This window comes from Scylla paramamosain, chromosome 38 (assembly GCF_035594125.1).
Source record: "Scylla paramamosain isolate STU-SP2022 chromosome 38, ASM3559412v1, whole genome shotgun sequence".
NCBI classification, from domain to species: domain Eukaryota; kingdom Metazoa; phylum Arthropoda; class Malacostraca; order Decapoda; family Portunidae; genus Scylla; species Scylla paramamosain.
In genome coordinates this window covers 10595534-10610275 of record NC_087188.1, presented here as the reverse complement: position 1 = coordinate 10610275, position 14742 = coordinate 10595534, and the positions used below count along the sequence as shown (strand labels likewise).

At 40.1% G+C, this 14742-nt stretch overlaps 2 protein-coding genes across 4 annotated transcripts; both read right to left on the bottom strand.

Moving 5' to 3' along the window:
* Positions 1-342: 342 nt before the first annotated feature.
* On the bottom strand, positions 343-6948 carry LOC135091744 (ribosome biogenesis protein WDR12 homolog). Of its 2 annotated transcripts, none has more exons than XR_010262623.1 (4): positions 6716-6948; positions 3065-3273; positions 2591-2807; positions 343-1251 (listed from the first exon to the last, which is right to left on the bottom strand). XR_010262623.1 is itself a non-coding variant. In XM_063989674.1 (4 exons), the coding sequence occupies exons 2-4, from the start codon at positions 3163-3165 to the stop codon at positions 1224-1226; spliced, it is 294 nt and encodes a 97-aa protein (XP_063845744.1). In that variant the 5' UTR covers positions 3166-3273; positions 6716-6947; the 3' UTR covers positions 344-1223. The 2 variants fall into 2 exon arrangements, 1 of the variants encoding a protein (XP_063845744.1); XM_063989674.1 differs by having other exon boundaries at positions 344-1251; positions 2591-2755; positions 6716-6947.
* Positions 6949-7896: 948 nt separating this feature from the next.
* LOC135091743 (ribosome biogenesis protein WDR12 homolog) lies at positions 7897-14663 on the bottom strand. Of its 2 annotated transcripts, XM_063989673.1 has the most exons (4): positions 14429-14663; positions 10621-10829; positions 10133-10297; positions 7897-8784 (listed from the first exon to the last, which is right to left on the bottom strand). In XM_063989673.1, the coding sequence occupies exons 2-4, from the start codon at positions 10719-10721 to the stop codon at positions 8757-8759; spliced, it is 294 nt and encodes a 97-aa protein (XP_063845743.1). In that variant the 5' UTR covers positions 10722-10829; positions 14429-14663; the 3' UTR covers positions 7897-8756. The 2 variants fall into 2 exon arrangements, 1 of the variants encoding a protein (XP_063845743.1); XR_010262622.1 differs by lacking the exon at positions 7897-8784 and having other exon boundaries at positions 8792-10349; positions 14429-14660.
* Positions 14664-14742: the final 79 nt, after the last annotated feature.

Here is a 14742-nt window from a genome sequence, read left to right as displayed (position 1 = left end):
CACTCTCTCTCTCTCTCTCCCTCAGGGCTTTAGGATAGTTTCATAAAAAATACAACTTATAACAATTCTCAATCCATTTTAATATGACAAATATATTCTTTACACAGAACTGTTACATATATATACAACAATGTACACTCACACACTTCCACATTAAGCAAATACATTCAGGTCAAAATTCTTTCATATATATATATATATATATATATATATATATATATATATATATATATATATATATATATATATATATATATATATATATATGCAAAATTAATTATACAAAAAAAATAAAAAATAAAATAAATAAATAAATAAATAAATAAACAAAAAGAAATAGACAAATAATAATGAAGAGGAATGAATGAATTCCAAGAAAATGAGAGTGGAATTAGTTCAGGCATGGCACTGGATGATTGGAGTTACAACATAACTACTTAGAACAGGACTATACACTGAACACTATTGTAATTACATCAAATGGAATACAGAGAGAAATTACACATGAAAATCTGAACACAAAGTGAAAACAGCAGCAATAAACACCACTGTAGAATGAATAATAATAAACAGGAGCAATAAACACCATTGTAAAGTCAATAAATATATACATACATAGTGTTGGCCACACACACACACACACACACACACACACACACACACACAGGTATAGTTCATCTATTCTCTGACTAGGATATGACCAAAATGTTCTCTTAGGCATCAATGTACAGAGAGAGGCACAATAGACAGGCACCCTGCAAGGCATCATCTCACTGTCACCCTCACACTCTCCACCTGTGCACTGATGAAGGTGTTAGATGAACAGATAGATAGGCTGGATATACTAATGACAAAAACTAAACTCATCTAAGATATGTAAAACAAAGAAAAAAATAAATAAAAAATTACAGCATAGAGTTAATTTTCAAGTAAACAAAATCTGACACCTACAATTTTGCATTTTCATCACTCACACACTGACAACTTCCAATATGGCCTGTTCAATGTTGTGATACAAATGTCAAGCCCCACAACTTCCACTATGGCCTACTGAATGCCATGATAAAGACGTTAAGCCTTTAAGAACACAAGCATATACCCTTCATAATCCTTCACCAGACACACTTCAGTCATCCCAGAGCCTCATCAAACACATTGCTCCCAGGACACACCAGGCATGCCTCCCCATCCATCACTACTGGAAGTTGGGCCGGCCTACTATCTCACACGGATTCCAACTGTCGTCCTCGCCTGCCGGTAAAAAAGTACTCATTAAATCCAAATGTATGGCTACCACACCTAAAAAGGTTAAACAAGTCGAGGACATCAAAATTAAGTAATGCAAGGATTATACACACTAAAGACTCAATATGCAACGCAAACTTTGATGAATTACGTGAAAAATACAAAATTTTACCCGAGTCACCCACACCCAGACACACCCAAGTACACAGGGACACTGCCAGCTACAACCACCATCACCCCCCGACTTTACAAAATGGAAGAAGAGCATAAGCAATCACTCACCACTTGTTCCCTCATCACTCTCTATCACTCCAGAACCCTCTACCAATGCAACCAATGTCTGCACATGCAACACACATGGCAGAATGGACTAGACATTATTGCATTACTGTATACAAGTGTGAAAGAAATGGAAATGCAATGATGAACCAGGATTCAATTGGTGAGTACAAGTAATGAACAAGCCAACCAAAGGAGGAACAAATTGTCTTTACACATGCGCACACACACACACACACACACACACTCTCTCTCTCTCTCTCTCTCTCATAGCTATATCATTACTACTTCCATATTCACCACAAAGTCACAGCCTCTCATCAACCATATCACACAAGGCCTGCAAATCAAACCACTTTCCTCTCTCCACACTTTCATAGGCAGTAGAGATAATTAGTCACGGTATCATGGATCTTTCCCTTCCATTGCAGCCTAACCCACAATATCAGAGTTTTAGACACTGAAACATTTAGAATGCATCCCAGCCTCTTGTCACACACACATAAGAACATAAAGGAAGTTGCAAGAAGTAGTGGCAGTACATGAATGAAGCCTATCTATTTACACCTATTTACTGAACACTAGCCTCTCATCACACACACCATCATCACACTAATATATTGCCACACCTCACGAGGCTAGTGTTCTCTGGCCATGCAGCATCTAGCTACTTCCATTCCCCAGTCACTCAATCACCAGTGCAGTGATAGGGAGGAGAGCAGCTGAGGGTTGGAAGCACCTCTCTCGCCTCTCAGTGCTCTGCTCTGCTCATGCTCTTACTCTCACTATCCAAGCATGTGTTCCCAAACTTTTCATCATCCTATGTCAACTATTTTTAACAGGCTCTTTAATAAAATAATAGTTTTCAAGGCTGTTTTCTTGATCTAACTCATCTTTTAATAATGCATTATTAATGCATTATTAATGAGAACATTATAAGAACTTAAGTAACAATCTTCTGTGAACTTGAAAAAAGCTATAATACATTACATAACCTGAGAAACATTTTTTTCTTATTTGCAAGTAGAAAGCTTCACAATGTATATCAACAGAAAACATAGATCACCTAGAGAATAACTGCAGGGGTGCCTGAGCATGTACCCAGGTGACGAACTTGTCAGGGGCATGGTGGGCAGGGATGGTGAGGCAGTGGGCCCTGTCACCCTGCCCCTCTGCCAGCTCCTGCACATACCACAGGTGTTGGATATTGATGTCACACCCTGTCAGCGGCCTGTGCAGGGGACGTAGGGTGAGAGGAGACTGGGTTAGGGTGAAATATTGTTCTGTAAAGTGGAAATTTGTTAGATCGGGTACAATTACGGTGAGATATTGTTGTCTTAGGCAAATGTGTTGGATAGGATCTCCTTCACTACTGGTCTCTCTCTCTCTCTCTCTTTCACCACTAGTCAGCTTCCCCCACTCTCTCCCTCTCACTTTTCTCTCTCTCTATCTCCCTCCCATCCATCATTAGCCAGTCTCCCTCTCTCTACCTCAGCCACATCCTTTTCCCTCCCTCCCTCCCCCACACTCCCTCTCTCACCAGTGGTCTGTAGTCTGTACAGCAGAAAACCAGTCGTCAAGGTGGAAGGAATCCTTGGGGGTGAGTGTAGGGAGCTTCTTCAAGTACTTCACTTCCACCATTCCCTCCAGGTTCTTCCTGCTCCTCCAGTAGATCCCCAAGCTTGCCCATCAGCAGCTGCCCCTCCATCACAAACTAACACTTGGGCAGGTCTCTTGAGGGGTCCCAACCTGTGAACGTGGGATTAGGTTAGGCTAGGTTAGGTTAAGGTGTTCTGGTAAAACCTGGGGATGGTGTGTGGAGGACAGGACAGACAAAGAAGACCAGCAGGATGACTTTTTTTTTTTTTTTTTTTTTTCCATGTAGAATACATGGAAATACAGAAGCAGGCAGGGAGTTCCAGAGTTTACCAGAGAAAGGAATGAATGATTGAGAATGCTGGTTAACTCTTGCGTTAGAGAGGTGGACAGAATAGGGGTGAGAGAAAGAAGAAAGTCTGGTGCAGCAAGGCCGCGGAAGGAGGTGAGGCATGCAGTTAGCAAGATCAGAAGAGCAGTTAGCATGAAAATAGCGGTAGAAGACAGCTAGATATGCAACATTGCGGCGGTGAGAGAGAGGCTGAAGACAGTCAGTTAGAGGAGAGGAGTTAATGAGACGAAAAGCTTTTGATTCCACCCTGTCTAGAAGAGCAGTATGAGTGGAACCTCCCAGACATGTGAAGCATACTCCATACATGGACGGATAAGGCCCTTGTACAGAGTTAGCAGCTGGGGGGGGTGAGAAAAACTGGCGGAGACGTCTAAGAACACCTAACTTCACAGAAGCTGTTTTAGCTAGAGATGAGATGTGAAGTTTCCAGTTCAGATTATAAGTAAAGGACAGACCGAGGATGTTCAGTGTAGAAAAGGGGGACAGTTGAGTGTCATTGAAGAAGAGGGGATAGTTGTCTGGAAGGTTGTGTCGAGTTGATAGATGGAGGAATTGAGTTTTTGAGGCATTGAACAATACCAAGTTTGCTCTGCCCAAATCAGAAATTTTAGAAAGATCAGAAGTCAGGCGTTCTGTGACTTCCCTTCGTGATATGTTTACCTCCTGAAGGGTGGGACGTCTATTAAAAGACGTGGAAAAGTGCAGGGTGGTATCATCAGCGTAGGAGTGGATAGGACAAGAAGTTTGGTTTAGAAGATCATTAATGAATAATAAGAAGAGAGTGGGTGACAGGACAGAACCCTGAGGAACACCACTGTTAATACATTTAGGAGAAGAACAGAGACCGTCTACCACAGCAGCAATAGAACGGTTAGAAAGGAAACTTGAGATGAAGTTACAGAGAGAAGGATAGAAACCGTAGGAAGACTGTGGAAGATTTGGGGATGGTGTGAGGAGGAGGGCAGGACTGTGGGAAGTCTGTGGAAGACCTGGGGATTTTGAGATTTTACTAATTCTTGTTTTTCATGGTGCTTTCTCTAATTTTTTTTTCTGGTGTTGATTTTGGCATTGTTTTATCATTCTCTATCTCCTCCATTAATTACTCCCTTATTTTTATATTTTAATTATTATTCATAAGCTTAAAAAAAATATGCCCTTCTTGTAACATGGAGTTTGTGATAAAAATTTTGTTCTTTCATTTTTTTTTTTTAAGTTTATTTAAATTATGATGATTTTAGCATTTTTTCTTTTCTCTAGCTCCTCCATTTCACCTTACTTTTCTTCCTCCATTTCACCTTACTTTTCTTCCTCCTGTTCCTATTTGTGAATCTTAAAGACACGCCCTTCCTAAAATACACACCAAGGCCTGCTGGGTTCATATCTATTGGGTGGTAATTATAACTGTAATACTCTAAAAGAGGGCTATGCCAAGCTGCAGAGGCTATATTACACTGCGAATGCTCAGAATACAAAGACAGTGAAGGCGTACTTATACTTTATACCAAGTGAAGAGAATGGGTGAATTATAGAAAAATTATTAAGTTGGATAGAGCAACATTAAGAAACACGGGAAGTCACTAAGGACATCAGAGAGATTGATGAAAGGGAGCGTGGGTTGGGTGAGGAAACGGAGAGCTGTGAGGGCAGAAGAGGTGGTGGTGCGAAAGCCTATGCTGGGAAACACACACACACACACACACACACACACACACACACAACAACAGCAACAACAACAACAGCAGCAGCAACAAGCAGGCAGGCAGGCAGAGAGAAGCAGTGACAGGCCAGGTGGTGAGCTGCAGCAGGCTTGCTCATCACCTGGCACACCCCTCGCTCCCCCTTTCCCCCTCCACACACATCAGTACACTCATTACACACACTCATCCACCATCCACCACTTATCTATGCACAAACCACCCCAATAGTGTGCTCCTTATTCTTGGAAAACGCTACAGATTAGGTTACGTTTTGCTGAAGGGAGTGGAAGGACAAGCGTCTCGGTCTGATGACGTCACACCAGCTCATGACGTCACACGGTCCGTTTTTTACGTTCGTTATTTCATTTTGAAAATCGAATTTTTAAATACTACGTCCAGACTGGATTCCTTTATATATTTTGACTTGTCATATACTTTAACTTTTACCTAGAATATCAAAACATTTCAAGCCTCAGTAATAATAAAGAAATTTAAAATTAAGATATGAAAAAATGTTGGAACTTTGAAATTCATAAAAACAATAATCAAGCCCACAAATCTCAGTTAATGGAAATGCAGAACACTTTAAAAAATCTGAACTATCTTTAAAAATAATTTAACGTTAGTTACATCCCGAAATAAATAAATTTGATATAAATAAAACGTCAAAAAACCGACTTTTAACAGGGCTACAAGTAATTCTAAAGGCCGCATATTTACCTTAACAGCACGAAAAAACACTTTTAAAATCATAAGCGTTTTTTTAGAAGTAAGAAAATCTTAATTACAAGCTTAAATAAAAAAAAGAGTCTGACAGGGTATGAAAAATGCACCAGGAAACGACCCTTATATACGTATAAAACGCCTAAAAAATTAACATATTTCACTGTACAGAATTAAGAAAAACACTTCAAAAATAACGAAATAATTTTAAAAACCATAAAAACTTATTTAGAAACCGAAATAAAACAGTTAAGAAAAATATAAAATAATTGGAATATCGACAGGTTCCAACCCGGCTATCCAATATGGCGGCGGTCCCGGTAGAGAAAAAAGCCGCTAGTCTGCCTTATTTACGCCTTCATCACAACAAAATCAGGCACTGATGTTTATATCTGATCCGCGGATATCAAAACAGAGTCATGTGGCTCCATTTAGTGACAGGATTTACTTACGATTAGTGAGGGATGTAGCAAATAATGGCGGATATATAGGGAAAGCCTGCCTCCATCTCAGCTTATAAGATTTTGAAAAATTAAGTTTGGGTGGTTTTTAATATTGTCGTAGTTAATTTGTGAGTATTTGTAATGAAGATTAAAAACATTAATAGAAACGTGCAATATTGAGTCATGAATGTATTCCTAACGGGAAGAAAATACATATGAGCCTTAAATAAAAACGAAGATAAAAACAATGTTTCAATAGAAATTTCCTTAAACATGGACACTAACCTAACTCTCCTGGTTCGTTATTATGCGTGACACACTTATTATAAGGAAAACATTATCAAACTCCGCCAGCTAGACAAGCGGTGGCTGTTTCTTACCAATATTCTGAGTCTCCCTGGCCCTCCTGACAAGCTGCTGGCCCTCACAGGCACTTCCCGCCAAGCAGCAAGCCTGCACCAGCACACAGTGGTAGTCATGGCCCATGTCACTGTCCTGTTCAGCGAAAATCCAGGTTAAATAAGGCAGCGGCACATGTGAGCCTTCCTTTCACCGTCCCTCCTTGTATGACGTCTGCTCACCCTCCTCCCTTCTTCTACCAAGCAGCACCGCACTACACACCCATCCACCAATCCACAAAATAGTATTTTCTCTTCCAATAATATACATCAACTTCACTCATATCATAATATACTAATACAAAATAAAAGACAATCAAGTGTAAACATGTAAAACTAAATTATAAGCTATTATAACCGTATTTATCAAAGTATCCACATATCACTAATCAAAGCGCCAAATTTGAACTGATCCAAGCGGTGCTTACACTCACAATGTCTCTTCTAATGTATGACCTTATGTGAAGTCATTAAAGAAGACCCATAGACGCGATGCAGAGAAGGTCGCCGAATGTGTTGTCCCAGGAGGGTTGGCTCTCCTGAGAGATGAGGCTCTTGCGGTGGAGAGGGAATGGAAGCTGTCTGGTGTTTACATCAGACAGGGCCATCTTAAAGGCAGTATCAGAAATGTAATTCACCCTAATGTCCGAGTGTGACCACCTGGAGCCTCACAGTAAATATCAGGGGAGGAGTCTTGGGCTCTGGGTTTTGGTGTAGGTCTTCCTAAAGGCTTGCCATCAGCTAGTGCATAATAATACTGTACCATCCACTCCAGTGACTTATCCTCCCACTCTCTCTCTCTTAGGGCTTTAGGATAGTTTCATAAAAAATACAACTTATAACAATTCTCAATCCATTTTAATATGACAAATATATTCTTTACACAGAACTGTTACATATATATACAACAATGTACACTCACACACTTCCACATTAAGCAAATACATTCAGGTCAAAATTCTTTCATATATATATATATATATATATATATATATATATATATATATATATATATATATATATATATATATATATATATATATATATATATATAATATACATATATATATATATATTATGCAAAATTAATTATACAAAAAAAAATAAATAAAATAAATAAATAAATAAATAAATAAATAAAAAGAAATAGACAAATAATAATGAAGAGGAATGAATGAATTCCAAGAAAATGAGAGTGGAATTAGTTCAGGCATGGCACTGGATGATTGGAGTTACAACATAACTACTTAGAACAGGACTATACACTGAACACTATTGTAATTACATCAAATGGAATACAGAGAAACATTACACATGAAAATCTGAACACAAAGTGAAAACAGCAGCAATAAACACCACTGTAGAATGAATAATAATAAACAGGAGCAATAAACACCATTGTAAAGTCAATAAATATATACATACATAGTGTTGGCCACACACACACACACACACACACACACACAGGTATAATTCATCTATTCTCTGACTAGGATATGACCAAAATGTTCTCTTAGGCATCAATGTACAGAGAGAGGCACAATAGACAGGCACCCTGCAAGGCATCATCTCACTGTCACCCTCACACTCTCCACCTGTGCACTGATGAAGGTGTTAGATGAACAGATAGATAGGCTGGATATACTAATGACAAAAACTAAACTCATCTAAGATATGTAAAACAAAGAAAAAAATAAATAAAAAATTACAGCATAGAGTTAATTTTCAAGTAAACAAAATCTGACACCTACAATTTTGCATTTTCATCACTCACACACTGACAACTTCCAATATGACCTGTTCAATGTTGTGATACAAATGTCAAGCCCCACAACTTCCACTATGGCCTACTGAATGCCATGATAAAGACGTTAAGCCTTTAAGAACACAAGCATATACCCTTCATAATCCTTCACCAGACACACTTCAGTCATCCCAGAGCCTCATCAAACACATTGCTCCCAGGACACACCAGGCATGCCTCCCCATCCATCACTACTGGAAGTTGGGCCGGCCTACTATCTCACACGGATTCCAACTGTCGTCTTCGCCTGCCGGTAAAAGAGTACTCATTAAATCCAAATGTATGGCTACCACACCTAAAAAGGTTAAACAAGTCGAGGACATCAAAATTAAGTAATGCAAGGATTATACACACTAAAGACTCAATATGCAACGCAAACTTTGATGAATTACGTGAAAAATACAAAATTTTACCCGAGTCACCCACACCCAGACACACCCAAGTACACAGGGACACTGCCAGCTACAACCACCATCACCCCCCGACTTTACAAAATGGAAGAAGAGCATAAGCAATCACTCACCACTTGTTCCCTCATCACTCTCTATCACTCCAGAACCCTCTACCAATGCAACCAATGTCTGCACATGCAACACACATGGCAGAATGGACTAGACATTATTGCATTACTGTATACAATTGTGAAAGAAAGGAAATGCAATGATGAACCAGGATTCAATTGGTGAGTACAAGTAATGAACAAGCCAACCAAAGGAGGAACAAATTGTCTTTACACATGCGCACACACACACACACACACACACACACACACACTCTCTCTCTCTCTCTCTCTCTCTCATAGCTATATCATTACTACTTCCATATTCACCACAAAGTCACAGCCTCTCATCAACCATATCACACAAGGCCTGCAAATCAAACCACTTTCCTCTCTCCACACTTTCATAGGCAGTAGAGATAATTAGTCACGGTATCATGGATCTTTCCCTTCCATTGCAGCCTAACCCACAATATCAGAGTTTTAGACACTGAAACATTTAGAATGCATCCCAGCCTCTTGTCACACACACATAAGAACATAAAGGAAGTTGCAAGAAGTAGTGGCAGTACATGAATGAAGCCTATCTATTTACACCTATTTACTGAACACTAGCCTCTCATCACACACACCATCATCACACTAATATATTGCCACACCTCACGAGGCTAGTGTTCTCTGGCCATGCAGCATCTAGCTACTTCCATTCCCCAGTCACTCAATCACCAGTGCAGTGATAGGGAGGAGAGCAGCTGAGGGTTGGAAGCACCTCTCTCGCCTCTCAGTGCTCTGCTCTGCTCATGCTCTTACTCTCACTATCCAAGCATGTGTTCCCAAACTTTTCATCATCCTATGTCAACTATTTTTAACAGGCTCTTTAATAAAATAATAGTTTTCAAGGCTGTTTTCTTGATCTAACTCATCTTTTAATAATGCATTATTAATGCATTATTAATGAGAACATTATAAGAACTTAAGTAACAATCTTCTGTGAACTTGAAAAAAGCTATAATACATTACATAACCTGAGAAACATTTTTTTCTTATTTGCAAGTAGAAAGCTTCACAATGTATATCAACAGAAAACATAGATCACCTAGAGAATAACTGCAGGGGTGCCTGAGCATGTACCCAGGTGACGAACTTGTCAGGGGCATGGTGGGCAGGGATGGTGAGGCAGTGGGCCCTGTCACCCTGCCCCTCTGCCAGCTCCTGCACATACCACAGGTGTTGGATATTGATGTCACACCCTGTCAGCGGCCTGTGCAGGGGACGTAGGGTGAGAGGAGACTGGGTTAGGGTGAAATATTGTTCTGTAAAGTGGAAATTTGTTAGATCGGGTACAATTACGGTGAGATATTGTTGTCTTAGGCAAATGTGTTGGATAGGATCTCCTTCACTACTGGTCTCTCTCTCTCTCTCTCTCTCTCTCTCTCTCTTTCACCACTAGTCAGCTTCCCCCACTCTCTCCCTCTCACTTTTCTCTCTCTCTATCTCCCTCCCATCCATCATTAGCCAGTCTCCCTCTCTCTACCTCAGCCACATCCTTTTCCCTCCCTCCCTCCCCCACACTCCCTCTCTCACCAGTGGTCTGTAGTCTGTACAGCAGAAAACCAGTCGTCAAGGTGGAAGGAATCCTTGGGGGTGAGTGTAGGGAGCTTCTTCAAGTACTTCACTTCCACCATTCCCTCCAGGTTCTTCCTGCTCCTCCAGTAGATCCCCAAGCTTGCCCATCAGCAGCTGCCCCTCCATCACAAACTAACACTTGGGCAGGTCTCTTGAGGGGTCCCAACCTGTGAACGTGGGATTAGGTTAGGTTAGGTTAGGTTAAGGTGTTCTGGTAAAACCTGGGGATGGTGTGTGGAGGACAGGACAGACTTTTTTTTTTTTTTTTTTTCCATGTAGGAAGGATACTGGCCAAGGGCAACAAAAATCTAATAAAAAAAAAATACCCACTGAAATGCCAGTCCCATAAAAGGGTCAAAGCAGTGGTCAAAAATTGGTGGATAAGTGTCTTGAAACCTCCCTCTTGAAGGAATTCAAGTCGTAGGAAGGTGGAAATACAGAAGCAGGCAGGGAGTTCCAGAGTTTACCAGAGAAAGGGATGAATGATTGAGAATGCTGGTTAACTCTTGCGTTAGAGAGGTGGACAGAATAGGGGTGAGAGAAAGAAGAAAGTCTGGTGCAGCAAGGCCGCGGAAGGAGGTGAGGCATGCAGTTAGCAAGATCAGAAGAGCAGTTAGCATGAAAATAGCGGTAGAAGACAGCTAGATATGCAACATTGCGGCGGTGAGAGAGAGGCTGAAGACAGTCAGTTAGAGGAGAGGAGTTAATGAGACGAAAAGCTTTTGATTACACCCTGTCTAGAAGAGCAGTATGAGTGGAACCTCCCAGACATGTGAAGCATACTCCATACATGGACGGATAAGGCCCTTGTACAGAGTTAGCAGCTGAGGGGGGTGAGAAAAACTGGCGGAGACGTCTAAGAACACCTAACTTCACAGAAGCTGTTTTAGCTAGAGGTGAGATGTGAAGTTTCCAGTTCAGATTATAAGTAAAGGACAGACCGAGGATGTTCAGTGTAGAAAAGGGGGACAGTTGAGTGTCATTGAAGAAGAGGGGATAGTTGTCTGGAAGGTTGTGTCGAGTTGATAGATGGAGGAATTGAGTTTTTGAGGCATTGAACAATACCAAGTTTGCTCTGCCCCAATCAGAAATTTTAGAAAGATCAGAAGTCAGGCATTCTGTGACTTCCCTTCGTGATATGTTTACCTCCTGAAGGGTGGGACGTCTATTAAAAGATGTGGAAAAGTGCAGGGTGGTATCATCAGCGTAGGAGTGGATAGGACAAGAAGTTTGGTTTAGAAGATCATTAATGAAAAATAAGAAGAGAGTGGGTGACAGGACAGAACCCTGAGGAACACCACTGTTAATAGATTTAGGAGAAGAACAGAGACCGTCTACCACAGCAGCAATAGAACGGTTAGAAAGGAAACTTGAGATGAAGTTACAGAGAGAAGGATAGAAACTGTAGGAAGACTGTGGAAGATTTGGGGATGGTGTGAGGAGGAGGGCAGGACTGTGCGAAGTCTGTGGAAGACCTGGGGATTTTGAGATTTTACTAATTCTTGTTTTTCATGGTGCTTTCTCTAATTTTTTTTTTTCTGGTGTTGATTTTGGCATTGTTTTATCATTCTCTATCTCCTCCATTAAATACTCTCTTATTTTTATATTTTAATTATTATTCATAATCTTAAAAAAAATATGCCCTTCTTGTAACATGGAGTTTGTGATAAAAATTTTGTTCTTTCATTTTTTTTTTTTAAGTTTATTTAAATTATGATGATTTTAGCGTTTTTTCTTTTCTCTAGCTCCTCCATTTCACCTTACTTTTCTTCCTCCATTTCACCTTACTTTTCTTCCTCCTGTTCCTATTTGTGAATCTTAAAGACACGCCCTTCCTAAAATACACACCAAGGCCTGCTGGGTTCATATCTATTGGGTGGTAATTATAACTGTAATACTCTAAAAGAGGGCTATGCCAAGCTGCAGAGGCTATATTACACTGCGAATGCTCAGAATACAAAGACAGTGAAGGCGTACTTATACTTTATACCAAGTGAAGAGAATGGGTGAATTATAGAAAAATTATTAAGTTGGATAGAGCAACATTAAGAAACACGGGAAGTCACTAAGGACATCAGAGAGATTGATGAAAGGGAGCGTGGGTTGGGTGAGGAAACGGAGAGCTGTGAGGGCAGAAGAGGTGGTGGTGCGAAAGCCTATGCTGGGAAACACACACACACACACACACACACACACACACACACACACACACACACACACACACACACACACACACACAACAACAGCAACAACAACAACAGCAGCAGCAACAAGCAGGCAGGCAGGCAGAGAGAAGCAGTGACAGGCCAGGTGGTGAGCTGCAGCAGGCTTGCTCATCACCTGGCACACCCCTCGCTCCCCCTTTCCCCCTCCACACACATCAGTACACTCATTACACACACTCATCCACCATCCACCACTTATCTATGCACAAACCACCCCAATAGTGTGCTCCTTATTCTTGGAAAACGCTACAGATTAGGTTACGTTTTGCTGAAGGGAGTGGAAGGACAAGCGTCTCAGTCTGATGACGTCACACCAGCTCATGACGTCACACGGTCCGTTTTTTACGTTCGTTATTTCATTTTGAAAATCGAATTTTTAAATACTACGTCCAGACTGGATTCCTTTATATATTTTGACTTGTCATATACTTTAACTTTTACCTAGAATATCAAAACATTTCAAGCCTCAGTAATAATAAAGAAATTTAAAATTAAGATATGAAAAAATGTTGGAACTTTGAAATTCATAAAAACAATAATCAAGCCCACAAATCTCAGTTAATGGAAATGCAGAACACTTTAAAAAATCTGAACTATCTTTAAAAATAATTTAACGTTAGTTACATCCCGAAATAAATAAATTTGATATAAATAAAACGTCAAAAAACCGACTTTTAACAGGGCTACAAGTAATTCTAAAGGCCGCATATTTACCTTAACAGCACGAAAAAACACTTTTAAAATCATAAGCGTTTTTTTAGAAGTAAGACAATCTTAATTACAAGCTTAAATAAAAAAAAAGAGTCTGACAGGGTATGAAAAATGGACCAGGAAACGACCCTTATATACGTATAAAACGCCTAAAAAATTAACATATTTCACTGTACAGAATTAAGAAAAACACTTCAAAAATAACGAAATAATTTTAGAAACCATAAAAACTTATTTAGAAACCGAAATAAAACAGTTAAGAAAAATATAAAATAAATGGAATATCGACAGGTTCCAACCCGGCTATCCAATATGGCGGCGGTCCCGGTAGAGAAAAAAGCCGCTAGTCTGCCTTATTTACGCCTTCATCACAACAAAATCAGGCACTGATGTTTATATCTGATCCGCGGATATCAAAACAGAGTCATGTGGCTCCATTTAGTGACAGGATTTACTTACGATTAGTGAGGGATGTAGCAAATAATGGCGGATATATAGGGAAAGCCTGCCTCCATCTCAGCTTATAAGATTTTGAAAAATTAAGTTTGGGTGGTTTTTAATATTGTCGTAGTTAATTTGTGAGTATTTGTAATGAAGATTAAAAACATTAATAGAAACGTGCAATATTGAGTCATGAATGTATTCCTAACGGGAAGAAAATACGTATGAGCCTTAAATAAAAACGAAGATAAAAACAATGTTTCAATAGAAATTTCCTTAAACATGGACACTAACCTAACTCTCCTGGTTCGTTATTATGCGTGACACACTTATTATAAGGAAAACATTATCAAACTCCGCCAGCTAGACAAGCGGTGGCTGTTTCTTACCAATATTCTGAGTCTCCCTGGCCCTCCTGACAAGCTGCTGGCCCTCACAGGCACTTCCCGCCAAGCAGCAAGCCTGCACCAGCACACAGTGGTAGTCATGGCCCATGTCACTGTCCTGTTCAGCGAAAATCCAGGTTAAATAAGGCAGCGGCACATGTGAGCCTTCCTTTCACCGTCCCTCCTTGTATGACGTCTGCTCACCCTCCTCCCTTCTTCTACCAAGCAGCACCGCACTACACACCCATCCACCAATCCACAAAATAGTATTTTCTCTTCCAATAATATACATCAACTTCACTCATATCATAATATAC

What these genes read in the sequence shown, in the direction of transcription:
- LOC135091744 (XM_063989674.1), bottom strand. Translation starts at nt 3,165, where the DNA reads ATGGTGGAAGTGAAGTACTTGAAGAAGCTCCCTACACTCACCCCCAAG. An exon ending in GTACAGACTACAGACCACTG is followed by an intron (nt 2,756 to 3,064) that starts GTGAGAGAGGGA and finishes TCCCCTGCACAG; the next exon opens with GCCGCTGACAGGGTGTGACA. An exon ending in CCCCTGCAGTTATTCTCTAG is followed by an intron (nt 1,252 to 2,590) that starts GTGATCTATGTT and finishes TTTTACCGGCAG; the next exon opens with GCGAGGACGACAGTTGGAAT.
- LOC135091743 (XM_063989673.1), bottom strand. Translation starts at nt 10,721, where the DNA reads ATGGTGGAAGTGAAGTACTTGAAGAAGCTCCCTACACTCACCCCCAAG. An exon ending in GTACAGACTACAGACCACTG is followed by an intron (nt 10,298 to 10,620) that starts GTGAGAGAGGGA and finishes TCCCCTGCACAG; the next exon opens with GCCGCTGACAGGGTGTGACA. An exon ending in CCCCTGCAGTTATTCTCTAG is followed by an intron (nt 8,785 to 10,132) that starts GTGATCTATGTT and finishes TTTTACCGGCAG; the next exon opens with GCGAAGACGACAGTTGGAAT.